Below are 18,114 nucleotides of genomic sequence, written 5' to 3' on the forward strand. Positions count from 1 at the left end.
ATTGCCCGATCGAGGCAAGCGATCGAAATGTATTCTATTTTATACATAAGAGTAAAAGAGACATAAACCTGTATATCCTTTCGATACATCATTGCTCTACCCCAATTTTATTCAGAAATAAATCTTTGTATTCCTGCCGCGACGATGTCTTGTATTACAAATTGTAATACGGTACCTACCTACTGCATCGTACAATACAATGCAGGTTTGTCGAAAATGTATTTCATCACGATACGTGCAGTGAAACCCAAGAGAGTCGTTACATGACGAAGGATGGAATCTTATTTCGTGAAATTCACTTTTAGGTTTCTTGTATGTATGGTCTGAGTAAAAAAGGCTAAATCATTGGACGATACTACAATAAGATAAGACCTCAATATAACCAAATAACCAATTTGTTTTTATATGTAACTCGTAATCTAATCACATCTCTTGCAGTGATCAGAAAAATATGTTATTCCTAACAAATATCTGACCTACATAAACCGAATGAGGCTGTCATAACAACCAAAAGGAAATTTCAATCTATTGGACGGGTGCAGATAGCAAGATGAAATCGCATCTGCTGAGTTAAGCAGATATATCTATGGAAATTTATACTTGAATGCAGTAGACGTCATTTTTATATTAGAAAATTCTTATTAAGATTTACTGTTTAGCTCGAAAATACATACTATTTACCAGCTAGTTTTGTCATATGTCTGTATTTATCAAAAACTGTGTTTTACTACTGTGTCTTATAGAGTGTTAGGTATAGAGAAAAAGCCATCTATATATTTCTTACAAATAGGTAGATACCAACAGATTTTTAATGGCATAAACTTTTTATTATAATATAGAAACAAACTCATTACTATTTTAAAAACTGTATGCAGACGAAAATATATCTAGTGTACTGTGTAATCAGTGTACCAAGAATACAATATAGATAAAAGTTATTAAAATACTACAGATAAACAAAAAAACCTCTTTTGATTTTACCCGAGCATTTATTCATTTACCGAGAGAAATGTAACGTTTCTCCTCGAGAGTAAACAGATTTAACCAGATTAAGGTTTTAGCAGATTATCTACTTATTATTTCATGTGTGCAAAGCGGCTTTCACAATATATACGCTGTGTTGACTTATTTAAATGAGCCGAGTTGTGGGAATATTTCAGGAATTTGGTAATTAATATACTTGTTTGAAAAAAGTGGTTTTTTATTTCGTATTTTGTCTGAATAGGTAGCTATATATTTAAATAAGGATTCAGTATGAGAAATAAATCACAAAATAGGAAACAATGGTGATCGAGTCAATTCAATGTATAAAAATAATGTTAAAAAAGGAAACTAAAAATAAACTAAAATTCGAAGAGATAGCAAGATAGCTTACGGATGAAGGAGTGACGATATGAAGTGATGATCGCTACAAAGATTTTGGATCCCATTGCACTGTCGGTATCGTCCAAGAACATCCACCCCTAGTGAAACATAAAAATAAGAGAGATAAATAAAACAAAGAAAAAGCGGTTGATAAATATTTTATGCTTATAGGTACTCTTCCGATCTTTTAAAATCAACTACCGTTTTGCTCCGTGTAGATATATAGAAGAAAGAAAGATGTAGGTATATTTCCATCAATCCAATAAAATTTGCGAATTTATAATTTTTAAGATTCTATTTAGCCATATTTAAGAGGATGAGATAAAAGTATGCCGCTAAGTGAGTAATTCGAAGCGTCAGTTGAGCCAATTATTAAAATGGCACATCGTACTAACAGGCGGAAGAGCGCTTTTTATTCTATTAAGACTTGAACATTCGTCAAGCATCTCAGATTCTGTGCAATGAAATATCTCCTTAAATTAAGATTTAAATTTGGCTTGAAAACATTTTGTGAAGTTTGTTACATCTCAGTGCTAGCGTGAACTGATAAGAAGAGGTCCACCATAGTACAAAAAATTTGAAGTTTATACATTTTGTGAAGTTATCACAAATTTGTAAAGTTTAGGATAATTTGGGAAGTTTAGGACTATCAGACCAGTTTATAAAAATTCACACAATTTAGGATTAAGGGAATCAAAAAGGTTAAGGAAAAAGTTTAAAGCTTAGTATCATTTAAGAAGGTTAAATGGGTTAGTTTTTGACATTTCTGAAAGGTTACAACAATGAAAAAACCGGCTAAGTGCGAGTCGAACTCGCGCACGAAGGGTTCCGTACCATCATCTATAATAATATCACGTTTGTTGTAGCTGTATATTGAGCAAACCAAATACGAAAAAAACGCGTTTATTGTATGGAGAGTGGAGACCTCCCTTAATATTTCTTTTTTTGTATTTATAACGGCAATGGAAATACATCATTTATCACGGTTTATGAGATACAGTCTGGAGACAGACAGAAAGACAGCGGAGGCTTAATAATAGGGTCCCGTTTTGTCCTTTAGGTACGGAAACCTAAAAACTATAGGTAGGTAATTGAAGTTAATGTCAATTAGAGCTGATTTTTCAATCCTTGGTTAAAACTTATTCGTCGAATAATGTATAAAACTACCATTTTAACAACGTCTAATTGCCCGTATTTGACAGTTTACGTGACATTTTAAATTTTAATATTATCGTATACTACTTTATTGGACGGATAAGTTTTATCCAAGCATTGAAAAATCGGCCTTAGGTAAGTGTATTCGCCAACCCGCACTTGGCTAGTGTGGTGGATTATGGCCTGTATTCTCATAGGAGGCCCACGGGCCTCCTATGAGGATACAGGCCATAATGGACACGTCCCAGCAGTGGGAACGTATGTGGGCTTATGATGATGATGATGGTGATGATGAGAGTGACCTGTGCGGCGCGCGGTGCGGCGAGGCGGGCGGCGAGGCGGCGGGCGACGGCGCGGGCGAGGCGGGCGCGGACGCGGCGCGGCGCGAGTACGCCGAGCCGCCCACCGCCAGCGCCGTGCCGCCGCCCGCCGGGTCCGTCACGCGCGTCACGCTCAGACCAGACACCGAGCGGCTCGGCCGGGACGGCACTGCTCGGGAATAATACATATAAATAAACAATAAATAAATAAATAAATAAATAAATATTATAGGACATTATTACACAAATCGACCTAGTCCCACAGTAAGTTCAATTAAGGCTTGTGTTGTGTGTGGGTACTAGGCGACGATAAATATAATATTTAATAAATACATATGTATATAGATAATAACACCCAGACCCAAGAACAAATAATTGAGTTCATCACACAAATATTTGCCCTGACCGGGGATCGAACCCGGGACCGTCGGCTCAGTAGGCAGTTACTTTACCACTGCGCCAACCGCGTCGTCAAATAAATTCGTCAACAACAACAGTCGTCAACAAATAAATAAATATTTCAGGACACTTTTCCCATACGGCCCCAGATGGCTATGGAAACCAGATGGCTGATAAACATACATATATAATTTTAAATAATAATAATTAACATCCAGACACAGAGCGAACGTGTAACGAACTATATTCATCACACAAAATATATTTGCCCCGGGTGGGAATCAAACCCACGACCTCTGACATGGAAGGCACTACCGACCGAGCCAACCGGTCAGAAATAGTCAATACATCATCTATTTTCACATAAGGATTTGACACAGGTCACATGCCAAGCGCGCCAGCATTGGCACCAACCAGCATACAGTATATCAGTGACAATTTAAATAAAATCAATAATCAATTAAAATTTACAGAAAAGAATATAGAATAGATAATAGATTGTAATGTCCCGTCTGGTAATCGCATCCCATGACCCATCCCATCCCGTCTGGTAAGAGACATTTTAAACTTCAACTAAAAACAGCGCTTTGTTTTGATGAGTATAGTTATAAGGATTTTGCGTATCTTAACCCTATCTACTATCGGTCTGTGATAATGAAAATATAAATAGAAATATATAATAAAAAGCCCAAACATATGTACTAGTCTTGTATCTATATAACTTACCGCCAGTGTAGCTATAAAGGCCAGCGGGAGAAGACCGCGGCCGGTAGCCAGAAGCAGTGGAAGCTGTGGAAAGTGTTGAGGGCGAACGCTTCAAACCCGAGGAGTCTCCCGCGCCAGACGCAGACGGTCTGCGGCGGGGCTGCCTCTTGGAGCCGGTCCTACATACACCTATAGGACAGGAATGTATACGGGTGGTAGAATAGTGGAAATCATCACAGTTTCAATTCACAAAAGCATAAACATCACGGGACTGGAACATGCTTCCTGAATCTGTGTTCCCCAACGAGTACAACATGGGGGTTTTCAAGCGTAGAGTGAACAGGTACCTTCTAGGGAAGCGAGTACCATCTTAGACCACATCTCAGCTCAACACCAGGCGAGATTGTGGTCAAGCTCTTCCCTATCGTCAATAAAAAAAAAAAAGACGTGTGGCACTCGGGGACTGCCGCGGTAAAGCTATTGCATGCTATGCCTTCAAGCCACACCTCCGCGCCCGACGGAGTGGGGAGCGTGAGGTTTTTCGTTACTAAAGTAACCGTCATGAGAAGCTATAAATTTTGTAAACAAGTGTTCAGGAGTTCACAACATTTGGACCAACAAAAAAAATGAATTTGTTTAAGATTTAATAAATTATTAAGTAACAAATATTACAATTAACAAATATACCAATACACATATATATACAAATATAACAAATATACCAATTAACCTAACCAATTACTTCACAATTTAAAACCTACTTCTAATATTAACCTTAAGTTTCCAAAGATTAGCGCGTTTGAACAAACAACTCTTTCTTTTTACTTATTATATATTTTAGATAAATTGTATTACGCACCTTTTGACGTTTTTTTCGTGGCGAATTTATTTCCTTAGATGTACTGGCTACTGGCTCCATTATACGTAATAACAAATAAAATTAACGCAACAATTAAAGTAACAACAATAAAAAAGTGATAACGAAACAATAACAAAATTAACAATAACAACCAGATCCGCGATATATGCAAAGCAATGAAACAAACTCGTACGCATTCGAAACTCGAATGATGCGTTTATTTCAAAATGGCGTCCCGATAGTTCACAATCCCTGCGACGGACGCGTTCCGGTACCAAGAAACACAAACGATAGCGCTTTGCGTCGTTAAAATATGATCCGACTAAATTAAATAGGTTGTTACTTTCATATAACCCGTCTATATTTCATGTCGATTGAATATGGTCAATTTATTATTATCTCGCAGTATAAAATGTTTACTTAGTAAAAGATGTTTGTTTACATAATTTATAGCTTCTCGTGACGGGTACTTTAAATTTCTGGATTCGGTCACCGCGCTCAAGACCCGCGATAGAAGCTATGCAATAGCACACCCCGGACACTCCATACAAAATTATCGTTTTGACAGTCACACTGTAGAGACTGCAAATGTGTGTGTTAACGCTTTATGGTTGGCACATTTGTGACTAGCGTAAAAAAAAATTCGCGTTTTTCTGATGAAATACATCCGTAAACAGCACAATATCTAACCATTTTCTACGAAAAACGATAATCACAAATCCAAAATAATAAAATTACTTTAAGTCAATTTGATTAATGTTGTCAATCTTCGTTGCGTATCGTCCTTGCAGAAAAATATGGCCCATTTTAATCACGATCGCGCGGGGTGAGGTAAGTTTAATTTTGGCGGGAGGCGGAGAGTGTCCGTTCTGTAGCGTTTAGCTACTATTATGTATTCTGTGGCCAATAGCTTAAAACATAGATAAAATGTAGAAGAAATTGAAACCGTTCTTACCGACCTGTCGGGCACTGTCTGCCCATGGCGCACTTGCCCTCGCAGATCGTCCGCTGGCTCAGCATGGTCTGATACGAATCGAGCATGACACGACACTCCGCTATGTCACTGTCAGCAAGCGCTAGGGACGGGTATCGTTCTTTTAAACGTCTTCTCTCCTAAAATAGGGAAATGGTGTTTAAATATCAATATACGACTAGCAAACCGGGCGAACTCCGTTTCGCCACCAGAGACACCTTTTCTTTGCTATAAACCTCACGGAGCCCTAGACCTTTCCAACGAATGCAAAACCGTGAAAATCGGTTCGTGCGTTCTGGAGTTATAGCGTCAGGAAGGAAAATCCGACTTATTTTTATATAGTAGAATATGCGGTATTAAAGAACACAAACGAACACAAACGCGTTAGTAAATATTATGTAGTGCATTCCCTTTTCGACCTGCATTTTTCCCTGTTCGCGAATTCACTCAGTAACTAATATTTTATGTTAGCAGGGATTTGTTTACCTCTAATCTAGAGACATTGCATGAATGAAAATCCCATCTTGCAATATGTAATGAGACAACCGCAAACAAGATTGTGAAACTTGGTTATTCTCTAAATATTAATGTCATAACGTCAGAACTCACAACCATATTAGGAGAATCATCAAGAGATATCGCTTGCAATTTGTATTCATGTTTATATATATTTTATTAAGCTATTCATATGAATGACTCTCGTTATCACGTGGGTGGGGAAAATCTAATTAAAGCGATGGTACCGTCAATCATTAAATTGGAAGTAATGTGGCGGTTCGGTAAGCCGTTAATCGTAATTATTCTACACAAAGGTATTAAATCGTTTTGTTTCAATTAGTGTTCAGTTTAAATGGCGATATGCGATTAATTAGTATTATTTACGAAACTTGTGATTCAAACCTGATCATTTATATTTAGTTACACAATTTCGTACTTGTATGAAGTTAATTTGTAGATCTTTTGCTGTTTTAAACGGGCATTGGGTATCGTAAAATATGTTTCATTTGGTCGATATCATTCCAAGTTAAAAATTCAAAGAATCAAAATACGTACCTAATGGTAGGTCTACCTTAATACTATAACTATTCTAACTTATTATTTAAACGGATGATACAAATTCTATTATTCAATGGCCCAATTAGATTCCAATTTAACACCAGGGGTTCGATATTGATGACATAACGCTATTTATGCACTTAAAACTTGCATACACCTAATCTTATGATTTTCAAAGCTAGCCTCTAGTCCATCATCGCAACAATAACAAATATGTATTTATCAACAGTTTCATTTAAAAAGGCTACGCTCCCACATAGTTAACTGTATTTAAGTACAAAATACGCCGTTTCTGTATTAACCGATCCGGCTGGATATCATTCAGGTAGTTAACAAAACGGCGCCGTTTGACTAAGAGCCTAGGCCATTTATAAAACGACTGATTCAACCAACTGGTTCCGACTAGGCTCTACTGTAAATAATACTTACTTCAACAAGTTTATAAGTCTCAAAGTCCTGGAGTTGTCTAAGAAAGCCAAGATTAGGGTTCGCCACTGCGCGGCCAGCTCGCACCACCTTGAGAGCTTCGCGCCAGGAGAGAGGTGTCACTGACATTATGTACGCTACCGCCACGGTCACGCTTCGCGACATTCCCGCTAAGCTAAAATGTTACAAGTATTATTTATTTTTTCATTTCATTTACTATAAGATGAGATAAAGTTTATTAGTTATCTAGATATAGTTTATATATCAAAGTTTATACATTTAAATTTTAAAACATATATAAATAAATAATAAATAAATATTATAGGACATTATTACACAAATCGACCTAGTCCCACAGTAAGCTCAATTAAGGCTTGTGTTGTGGGTACTAGGCGGCGATAAATATAATATTTGATAAATACATATGGGTGATTATACAAAAATGGGGTAACTCGATGTCATCAGCCAATTTAAACAAATTCTTATTATATTTTATTCAAATAACAATCTATTTTAAAACAATGAAGCGTCCTTTATTTGGTCACTCAATTTCACTTCTTTATTTAAAATACAAATGAATAAAAATAATAAATTAATACCTTAAATGTCAGTACTTTGGCATGTCACAACTCCGAAAACCAACAATCAAGTGACTATCGTTTAAACATTATCATCGATTTAAGAAAACTTACTAATTCACTACAATCTTTGATGTACATAGTATTATATACTACAACTTTCATAACGCAATGTTTTCCATTTTATTTAAAAAATAAAATTAAACTTTGTCATCGTTTTCACTAGTCAGTCCGTTGTGTGTTTTTTAAATTCGAAATTCTCGCTAAATATCACCAAGTCGAGGTCAAATCCCTGTCTAAGTATTAATGTTGGTAATGAAGTTACTTGTGCACCGCATATTTTGACGGCCGTCATAACTGTACCAGCGCTAGGGTTGTGTTTGTCCTCTAAAATCTTGCTGCGCCAGTCAACATTTCAGTCCTATGGTGAGTCGTTATTTTATTGTTAATCCGATTTTTATTTTCATTTATAAATGGTTAACTATGATTTGTAAAAATATAGTTTGTTGATATTAGAAATTAGGCAAAAAAACCTAATTTGTGATTATAACCTCATATTAAGTCCCTTTTCATCAATCCGCTGGCATCAGTCCTTTGTCAGATATCGCGCCAGAGGACTGACGGGCCCCCATAGTACTGATGACTCTATCATTTTTGAGAACTTTTATCTTGATTGCTATTGGTATAAGCATTTCTATATTATATTTCAGTTAAAAACATCATGCGCCACGCTAAAAGAAACTGAATTTGACTAGGGAAGAAACATTTAAAAAAGAGTAGCAAAGAAAAGAGCTATTGAAACAAACTACTAATAATTTTATTAAAAAGATCTTATTTTCTTTTAATTATTGATTTTGATGCTTTCAGGGCATAGCTTTTTATATTTATCAGATAAATACGTATACGTATAATACTGTGAAGTAAAATTACCTCAAAATAACATAAAAGTTAATTAATATACTTAATAACATTATAAAAATGTCAAGGGGCTCCTATGAAAACTCAGATGAGACTTTCATTCGAGCCTTTGGTTTTTATTTTTATAATAATTAGTACTTTTAACATAAATATTGGTAGATTTTTAGGGCTCCGAACCTCAAAAGGAAAAAACAGAACCCTTATAGGATCACTTTGTTGTCCGTTTGTCTGTTAAGACGTTTTTTTGGAACGCGTGGAGATATAAATCTGAAATTTATATTGGATACTCAAGATTAAGAACCCTTGGGGCTGTAAAAAAATCAAACTTATAACGCAACGCAATCAAAAGATACCTACATCCGTTAATACTGCAAATTTCCACAAAATTCAATATTCGCAAGGGAATAAAAAAACACACAGGATGCTTGCCGTGTATACAGTCTACTATAGTTTACTTCTACTCAGTAAATAGCAACGTCTTATAACACAGATAAAGGAAAAATTGCTAAAAGTGTAAATTTTAAGTTACAAACATAATAAACAATAGGTTTGTTAGGAGTCCAACTCGCACTTGGCCGTTTTTTTGTTTCTATTGTTTGTGAATTACTTAAAATATCAAGTAAAACTAATTCAAAGTAGTAAAAGTTAAGTAAGAGAGTAAGAATATTCACGTTGCGTTAAATGTCAGAAGGCTGTTTTAAAAATTGAGACATTGTTTTTCCCAGTATCACATATTATTAATTATCATTTTTAAACATGTTAAGTACGTAAAAGACATGTGCCATTATTAAAACTGAGAGATTTGTAGTAATTTTCATTGAACTTCTTTAAGAATATTACAAGTTATAGTTTTTTATCAGTACCATGTTAGCCTCGTCAGTCCCCTGGAGGCCAAATCCAGAAAATTTAAAATATCTCACAATCTATTTAAAAAAGTGGCTGGCCCGATTTGGAACAATATATTCATTAGATTAGCTATCATATACACCCTAATTTGTAACAATCTGATATAAAAAATATAGTAAACAAAATATCCTCAAAAGTTACCCCATTTTTGTATAATGACCCATATGTAGATAATAACACCCAGACCCAAGAACAAATAATTGAGTTCATCACACAAATATTTGCCCTGACCGGGGATCGAACCCGGGACCGTCGGCTCAGTAGGCAGTTACTTTACCACTGCGCCAACCGCGTCGTCGTCGTCATATGAATTCACAATTTAATTATTCAATCCTTGTTCGCTATTTTAAACATTTTAAATCGAACTGTACAAAAACATTACTATATTTTGTTTGGGTATACCTACCCATATTTTTAATTTGGTTTTCGATACAAAATTAAAAATAAGTAAACAATAATAATAAATTGTAAAATGGTAAATTGAAATGGAGTTGTGCAGGTCTGCCGACATAATGTATTGCTATTTTTATTATATTTCTCGTAAAATAATAAACTAATAAAAATGCCATTACATCGCATGTAGCTTTATTTTATTGTTAATTTTCCGATTAGGTTCACCTATATTTAAACATACGAAAGCACTGTAAGCTCCAATTTATGAATTATACCTAGATTATGGAAGAATTTTAAATGAGAATCGGTGGTAAATGTAAAAATGTTATGACGATTCAAAAGTGCTTTTATAAGAAGTCTAATTGAATAATTAATAATTGTTTGAGTTTCAGTTTGAATCGCTGATGATAAATCAAAATGTAGCAATTAAAACGAGACCGCATATGTTTTGATCGCTTTAGCATATTGCACTCATATCGTTAATTAAATTTAACTATGACATTACCATCTGCACATAAGGCTGATTGTAATCAGCCTTATTCAGAATACGAATTAAATATATGATTCGGATTGTACAACTAATAGTTAACATAGTAGACATAGGTATCTATCTTTGGAGAAGATACTGATTTTTTATACAATAAAAATAATAAATTTAAATAAGCCCACATATCGACGATGAATAGATGATTATTTAAACCGCCAACCCTACTCATTTTATGTTACAGAGGGGTACTTTGCGTTTGATTAACCTTACATAATAAAATAGTTACGCCTGTGTGAGTTTTCAATAAGCCCCTAGGTATCGATATAAAAAAGCGATAACTTCGCTTAACATATTGATTTTCTGTATTATAACGATAGGTTTGTCATGAGCTTCTCTAATATCGCCAATAAGTAATAGAAAAAAATCCATATATACGTGTATAGTAGACCTTATACTTAATAGTTTTCAGTACAAGGAATAAAAAAAATACAATCATATTGAATGTAACAAATGCGCCATGTCATTCACGAAAAAATATATGGAATACATTTCCCGATAACATTCCACCTTTTTTATATTATTCTAAGATTGCATCTATCTACCTATACCTAGTCCTATACCTATGTTAGAAACAAATAGAAAGGAAAGTTAAGTATAAGAATAGTTCAAAAGTAGGCGCTAATCAATTGTAAATATGTGAACCGTTTGTAGAATATAAAGGAGAAATCCTTTATTCGTCGCAAGATTATTGGATATTGCTTCGAATGAACTTCGTGCCGTTGGGAACTGTTAAATTGCTTTGAGCTCCGAAATCCACGTGTAAATATTTTCATCAATATTGTTTAGTATTCTGGTACGAAAATAATGAAATATCATAGACGTTTTAACTACTTTTGGCTTGTGAGGAATGGTACAACAGTGCCTAATATATTTTTAAGTATGATTAATGGTCATATATACAGTCCCCGGCACGTAAGTTGGCAAGGTTTTGGCGTAGTGGGGGCAAGTTCGCGCATCCTACACTTAGTGGAACAAAAAACTGATCACTTTTATTGATTGTTATTATGGTTATTGCCATCATTTATTTTTAATCTTGTAGTTAAACAAAGCGGAGGAATTCGTGACATTTAATGGGTGTTATAAATAAAACATAATATTATGCATTTTTTTATTCAGTAAAAAAAAATATTATTATTAAAAATTATAAGTTCTCGTCGTCACTATCGGTTAATAATACTGTTACACCTGGCCTCGTATACCATCGTATACATCGTATACCATTTTTCTGGCATGTCTGCGTAAAACAGTATTTGGTCCTGGCATTGTAATACACGTTACAAAAACTAAAATTAAAACAAAAACTATAACACTAACAAAGCCAAAACAAAATCAAAACTTAATTTAAAACTGAACTCGTAACAAAAAGTCAACCAAAACAAAGGGTACAACTTTCGTGCACGCAAGTGTAATCGGGAGCGAACGGAACGTGCGGGAGGCAAGGGTCGACTGACGCACCAATAGCGAGTCGTGATCGGCGCTACGTTATACCCCGCGTCCCGCTTGACCACCAAAGAGACCTAAAGAACGACTTCTGCGCATCTAACGACTCTTGCCAAGTTACGTGCCGGGGACTTTACCTATATTATAAGTGGGAAATAGTTGTTTACTATGTTTCTATACAGTTGTCAATAAATTCTCACAAAGTTAAAACAGAGTTGAAATGGAAATTCAAAACTTAAAGTCGATTTCAAAAAACGTTGCTTTCATAAGTCTCGGTGCCGATTACATCACGTGCATATAAATCTCGTACCGAGTGTGCAGTTGTGGCTCCGTGCCAGAATAATTGAAGATGGGTTGTTATCACGCTATTTTTAAGGTTATTTTACTTAGTTATGGTAATAATATAAACGTCAAATTGAAAAGCTAGATTGGATCTTGAAGAATCAATTCAGAATACCTGAATGACAAAGCCTTTGTATTTTCTTGTTATCGAAATAAAGGGGCAATAGTTTCCATTTTATGCTAGACAATTCACAACATTTTAAAATTTAAAGTATCAAGTTAGGTATTAATTGGACAGTCGAATCGCAATCCTTAAACTGAAGCTGAAGCTGAAGAATTTGTTTGTTTGTTTGAATGGTTAAACGCATTGAACTTTCACATAATATCTTATATATAAAATTCTCGTGTCACAATGTTAGTCTGCATACTCCTCCGAAACGGGTGGACCGATTCTCATGAAATTTTCTGTGCATATCGGGTAAGTCTGAGAATCGGCCAACATCTATTTTTCATATGTACCACGGGCGAAGCCGGGGCGGACCGCTAGTCTTATATATAAAATTCTCGTGTCACAATGTTAGTCTGCATACTCCTCCGAAACGGGTGGACCGATTCTCATGAAATTTTCTGTGCATATCGGGTAAGTCTGAGAATCGGCCAACATCTATTTTTCATATGTACCACGGGCGAAGCCGGGCGGACCGCTAGTCGTAATATAATATTAGTAAGATCAGATACCTAGTTCATAAGCAAATTGGAATCAAAATGTATCAAAACAATCTATTAATTTATATTTAAGTACTAAGTATAACTTTTACTCATTAGTGTAGGCTTATCGAAAGCCTGTCTTTGTCTCCAAATTTTAAACTACGTACCTAATAGATCGATCATCAGTTTTAATTTTCTTACATCATCGATGTAAGAAAATGAAAACAGACTGGTACGAAAACTTGGCCTATTAGGCTAAAAGCTTTCAATAGGTAATTATGTAGTTTGTAATACCATTATTTTTTGCGCTATTGCGTCAGTCTGAATAAGATGAGTAAAAATAAAGGTAAAGACTAAATATAATATGATTCAAAACAGATAGAAAAAGGTGCATTTTTTGTATAAATTAACTTTTTGGATCCCTGAAATATTTGTAGATAGAAAAATTAACTTCACTATTTTCTTGGCATTGTAATATTGACAGAAATAAGAAATAGCAATAGGTACCTGATGCTTAATTTAAGATTAAGGCTCTACAATTTTATAACTAACTAATTATCCATAGCGCAGTGTTTAGTTTGCTCAAAACCGAGTTGCCCTTTTTATTACCGAGAAAGTAGGTTCATCCTATTATAAAATTGCCAACTAGGTAAAAATCAATTTTACTCACCAATGAATTAAAACATTTCCGTCACGAAGTCTCGCTGCATGAATGAAATCGTTGCACAAACTGAAGTATTGGGTCAGATTCTGATCGGGTGAATCTGATGCCATTATACATAAATAATGCTTGTCCTGAAAGCAAATTATAACTTTGAAAATAACCGATATGAATATGATGATCTTGTCAAAGATAGGTGTATGTATTAGTCGAAAGTCAAAACCAATAGGTTACACATATTATAAAGAGGAAAGACGTATTTTTTTCCTTTGTTACGATTTAACAAAAAGAACTACTCGATCGATTTTATTGATTCCGGGTTAAGACGACCGGTCTACCGCCCATGTAGATTTTTCACGTTCTGGTCAGGGATTTTTTTTTGGGCATAAGACTATCCTTATTGGTTTCCTTTTATTTGATTTCAATAAAACATTCCAAATTTCATTGAAATTGATTTCGTAGGTAACTTCAAACTTCCTAAACACATGTATATTTGCCCCTTTTAGTTTTAAAGGGAAAACAAGGGTGTGCCGTTACACTATAATAAATGAAAACGGTACCAAACATCCATTGCCTTTCACTGAACCTACCCTCAAACAATAAATCATGGAGGGCGAGCCACATCCGCTACGCAACGCGGTTCGCCGCCCGTTTCCATATAGTTTATTTTATTCGGAAAAAGGTTTGTTTGCATTGTTATGCAAATATAAAAGCTTTTTGTCATTACGATTGACTAAGAGGAGTTTAAAAGCAATCTCACGTAAAAGCGCTTACACAGCGTCTACAATTTCGTGATTTTTAGCCTTTTAGGCGTCGTTTCTAAATGGAGTGAAATGAAAATGTGCATCTGGCAGACTCAGGGCAGTGGGGCGTTCAATTAACTTTACGAGATATACGAGCATACTTGACGAATGCTTAGAATATATATTTCAAAGGGGCTGAATTTCCAAATGAAAAGGTGAATAGATTATCGCGGACAGAGGCATTCTTTGAGAGTAATGAGGTTTTTTCAGTTTTTAGTAATTAAAAAACTAACTTCAAGTATGTGACCATATTATTATGAGAATTTACTTTATCTCAATTTGCTTTAATTTTGTCATATTCTGTTTAGGTAATTAAAATGAAAAAATCTATTTTAGCTATTACATTTTCTATTCAGGATAAAATTTAAAATGAAAACCAGCATAGCCCTTGATATGAAGGGCGAAAACGGTTATCATTGTAAACTATTCACACGATCATTTTAAATTCAGTCTCCAGACTAACACAGTCATAGCATACTAAATTGTTTCGTTAGTGTCTAGGGAATAGACCCATTTAAAGTTGAGAAATGAATCTACGTGACGACCTAATAATGATTATGTTTATTTTTTCCTTTATATATAGAAGGTCCTCTTAAATGGTAGTAGGATATGGAATGATGTAGGGGTAATGATGATCAATGGGTAAATTGAATGAGCAATTAGAACGTGGTAATCATAAAAAAAATACTTGAGATACGTTTACCGCTGGTAGCTAGTAGCTTTTTATAACTGAATGGAACTGCTAAAAGATGGAAACTAAATATAAATTCATTAAAATTTGTAACAGCACAATCCCTTTAATGAAAAGAGCCGCAAAGCTATGTTAGAACTTCCAACTTACAATGATTACATCCATTTCACATATGACTACTTACATAGCTCTCGCATACCACTATGCAGTTTAATTACTCTACAAGGCACAGAAGGGTCTTTGTACTGCCTACATTCCCTAGTTCTGTTAATGGCTATATTTCGTGCAACATTCGTGGACTAGTTTCGACTCATTCTCTAAAATACGGCCGCGTCATACAATGTTAAACTACACACAAAGGATTTGTTCACAGAAATAAGAATTATAATATAATTATACAAGTTCAAAAGTCAACCGTGTTATTAAAAATGTAAAAGTTTTCTATGAGCCTTTCTGGATCGATTTTCTTTATGGGAAAGTTCAGCGGTTTAAAGCTCTATACTGAGAATAGAACGCAATACTCCAATTTAAAAACAGCGAAAGAAGGCCTACAATTTACAAAGTTAATAAATGCAATAAATATCTGCATTTATCTTTTTTTTTAATGAGCATTATAAAATTAGTTTCCTTTTCACGGTATTAAATCAATGAAAGAAACAACTCAGAACAATTTAACTGCAAATTCATCTATTGTATAATTCCAAGCAATAATTTCTTGCTGCAATTTTTGTTTTTTACTTCCCGTGTGAACTACCCGGTGAAACAAATTACCCTGTAATATATTAACGTGGTTTTTCTACTGCAAGCGATGAAACTTTATTCCTGGGAATTTCGGTTGAAAAACATGAAATGATAAAAGGCGCTGTGAAACGAGAAGTTTCAAAAAATGTGAGCTTTATGTTATTAATTTTTCGTTTTTATATCTCTGTATATACATATTTTTATTTTTCTGTAGTAAGAAGGCTTATCTCCGTATAAGGCTATGGCTGTTGTATATTATAAGCATTCATTTATTATAAACATTTTATTCCCCGAAATAACTTCTAAGTATAATTAGACAACGTATTTTCATTTTATATTATGCAAACCGTTATCTCACAAACGTGAAAAAATAAGCAAAGGTAGACAGCTTACTCGCTCGTTTCGTTTTTATTTACAAAGGTTCGTTACGTAGCCCACAATTCTCTCGGCTTATCGTTATTAAGTTATACAAGCCTTCGTCAGCTGAATGTGAATAAATGAAGGGATGTCGAGATTAAAGCGGCGTTATTAATACCGCTGAAGGTGTAATAGGGCTGCTAACCTTATATTTATATAAAAAGTTTTGATTAGAGCTACATAATGATGTCCGCATTTTTGCATGAGCGAAAGCTCGTCCTTTGTGTATTACTTCAGGTTTTGAGACTGAAAAGTTTCTACTACTTAAATCTGAAAAAACTTATAGCTTTAAAGTGTTACAAACTCATCAAAGTTTGCCATTTATAATAAACTAGCTGAGCCCGGCGATACTACAACGCCCAACATTTCTATAACATAATATGTTTATTACTCTGGGATATAAGACACAAGTTTTATCGTACACAAGCTTCATCAAAGCATTATGATACATCAAATAGTGATTATACATATATCCAACCAGTCATACTTTCTTCTCGGTATGACTTTATTTAGTACGTATCTAATGATAGTTATATTAGTTATTATTGATTTAATAAAATATACATATTTTGATTTTCAGACAAAATAATTATGAATAAAAAGTAAAAAGGCCATTTTCTAAAGGTGCCAGCCCTACAAACACCTATGTTACACATTGGAACATATGAGAATTTTATAGGGATGAGCATCACAGCTCTCTTAAGACGTAACAATGGCTCGATATATTGCTGAGTGGGGAATATAGATAAAAACGTATTTTAATACGAGTTTTATGTGTGTAAATCCTTGAATAATAAGCTTTAATATCTAGTTGTGTATTTAATATGGAAGAAATAGCTTTATTTCTTAAAATATCCTCATTTAATAGGGTAATAGCGATTCATTAAGAAATTGATAAAAATGTGAAATGAAAATACCTAGGAAATAAAAAAAGTTGCGTGTAGGGTGTGGTCGATCGAACCTATCGCCACAACACTGATCTAAACATCAAGTCTGGCTTTATAGCGTCTAGCTAACTATCGATTTATCACAACAAAGTTAGGTATATTTTTTCACAGCGAACCTAATTCTTTTGCACGCCTCATAAGCGAAGCGTTGAGGTGGGTACTACTGTCACTTCGCGCAATTCTTTATTCAAATACGTCTGAAGTTGTTTTTCTAAGTTTTATGTTCTTGCTTCGTCGTTCTTTGCTTTCACAAACAAATAATCTCAACTATGCTACTATTAGTATTATTAGTAATTAACTATTATTAGTAATAACGTCAATGAGTTTATTAATTTATTTGTACATTCCATTTTCGCGTCACTATGATTTATCTTTCAGTTACCAATGTTGTAAGGGTATAGCCGCAAGAAGTACACACAAGCGGAGCCGTGGGCATTTAACTAGTAGGTAAAACATAAAAAGTACATACAATAAAAACGCATATAAATGTTTAAAAAATAAGCTGCGATTACAAAAAGTATTTTCCACAAATCCTACATTTAAACTTCACTGTTCATTCAAGGGAAATGTGCATTTTTTAATGTGGCAATGTGGAATTTAAACTTACCTACAGAAAATTACACCCACGCTTCTCCCGTATATAATGAGGTCAATTCATATGTAAAACGCGAATGTCGAAATATGTTGGATGCAGAATGTGTACTGTGTAGGTATAATAAATACACGAGTGCAAATATAAATTGTATGCATATTTCATTCAATCTCAATAATGAAATACATTCCAGAGCTTCGTTTGAACTTTGCTCGCCCACTTCTGATGTTAT

The 18,114-nt window shown here is 34.4% G+C and overlaps 1 protein-coding gene and 1 long non-coding RNA gene across 3 annotated transcripts in view; both read right to left on the reverse strand.

Annotated features, from left to right (window-relative positions):
• The window catches only part of LOC149483913 (uncharacterized), a 227,323-nt gene that overhangs the window by 4,024 nt on the left and 205,185 nt on the right, over nucleotides 1-18,114 (reverse strand). The window lies entirely within an intron of this gene.
• The window catches only part of LOC149483914 (dual specificity protein phosphatase 22-like), a 30,428-nt gene that overhangs the window by 1,724 nt on the left and 10,590 nt on the right, over nucleotides 1-18,114 (reverse strand). Inside the window, exons 3-8 of one of the 2 annotated variants that reach the window (XM_089701469.1) lie at nucleotides 13,701-13,825; nucleotides 7,262-7,433; nucleotides 5,763-5,916; nucleotides 3,966-4,133; nucleotides 2,823-3,009; nucleotides 1,376-1,463 (exon numbers count right to left, since the gene is read on the reverse strand). In XM_089701469.1, the coding sequence (XP_089557595.1) occupies nucleotides 1,409-1,463; nucleotides 2,823-3,009; nucleotides 3,966-4,133; nucleotides 5,763-5,916; nucleotides 7,262-7,433; nucleotides 13,701-13,825 (861 nt within the window). In that variant the 3' untranslated portion in view covers nucleotides 1,376-1,408. The remainder of the gene's footprint in view (nucleotides 1-1,375; nucleotides 1,464-2,822; nucleotides 3,010-3,965; nucleotides 4,134-5,762; nucleotides 5,917-7,261; nucleotides 7,434-13,700; nucleotides 13,826-18,114) is intronic. The other variant, XM_089701470.1, reaches the window with a different exon arrangement.

This window comes from Colias philodice, chromosome 12 (assembly GCF_061535455.1).
Source record: "Colias philodice isolate Cphi_HAF_F1 chromosome 12, ilColPhil1 Martin Lab GWU primary, whole genome shotgun sequence".
Taxonomy (NCBI): Eukaryota; Metazoa; Arthropoda; class Insecta; order Lepidoptera; family Pieridae; genus Colias; species Colias philodice.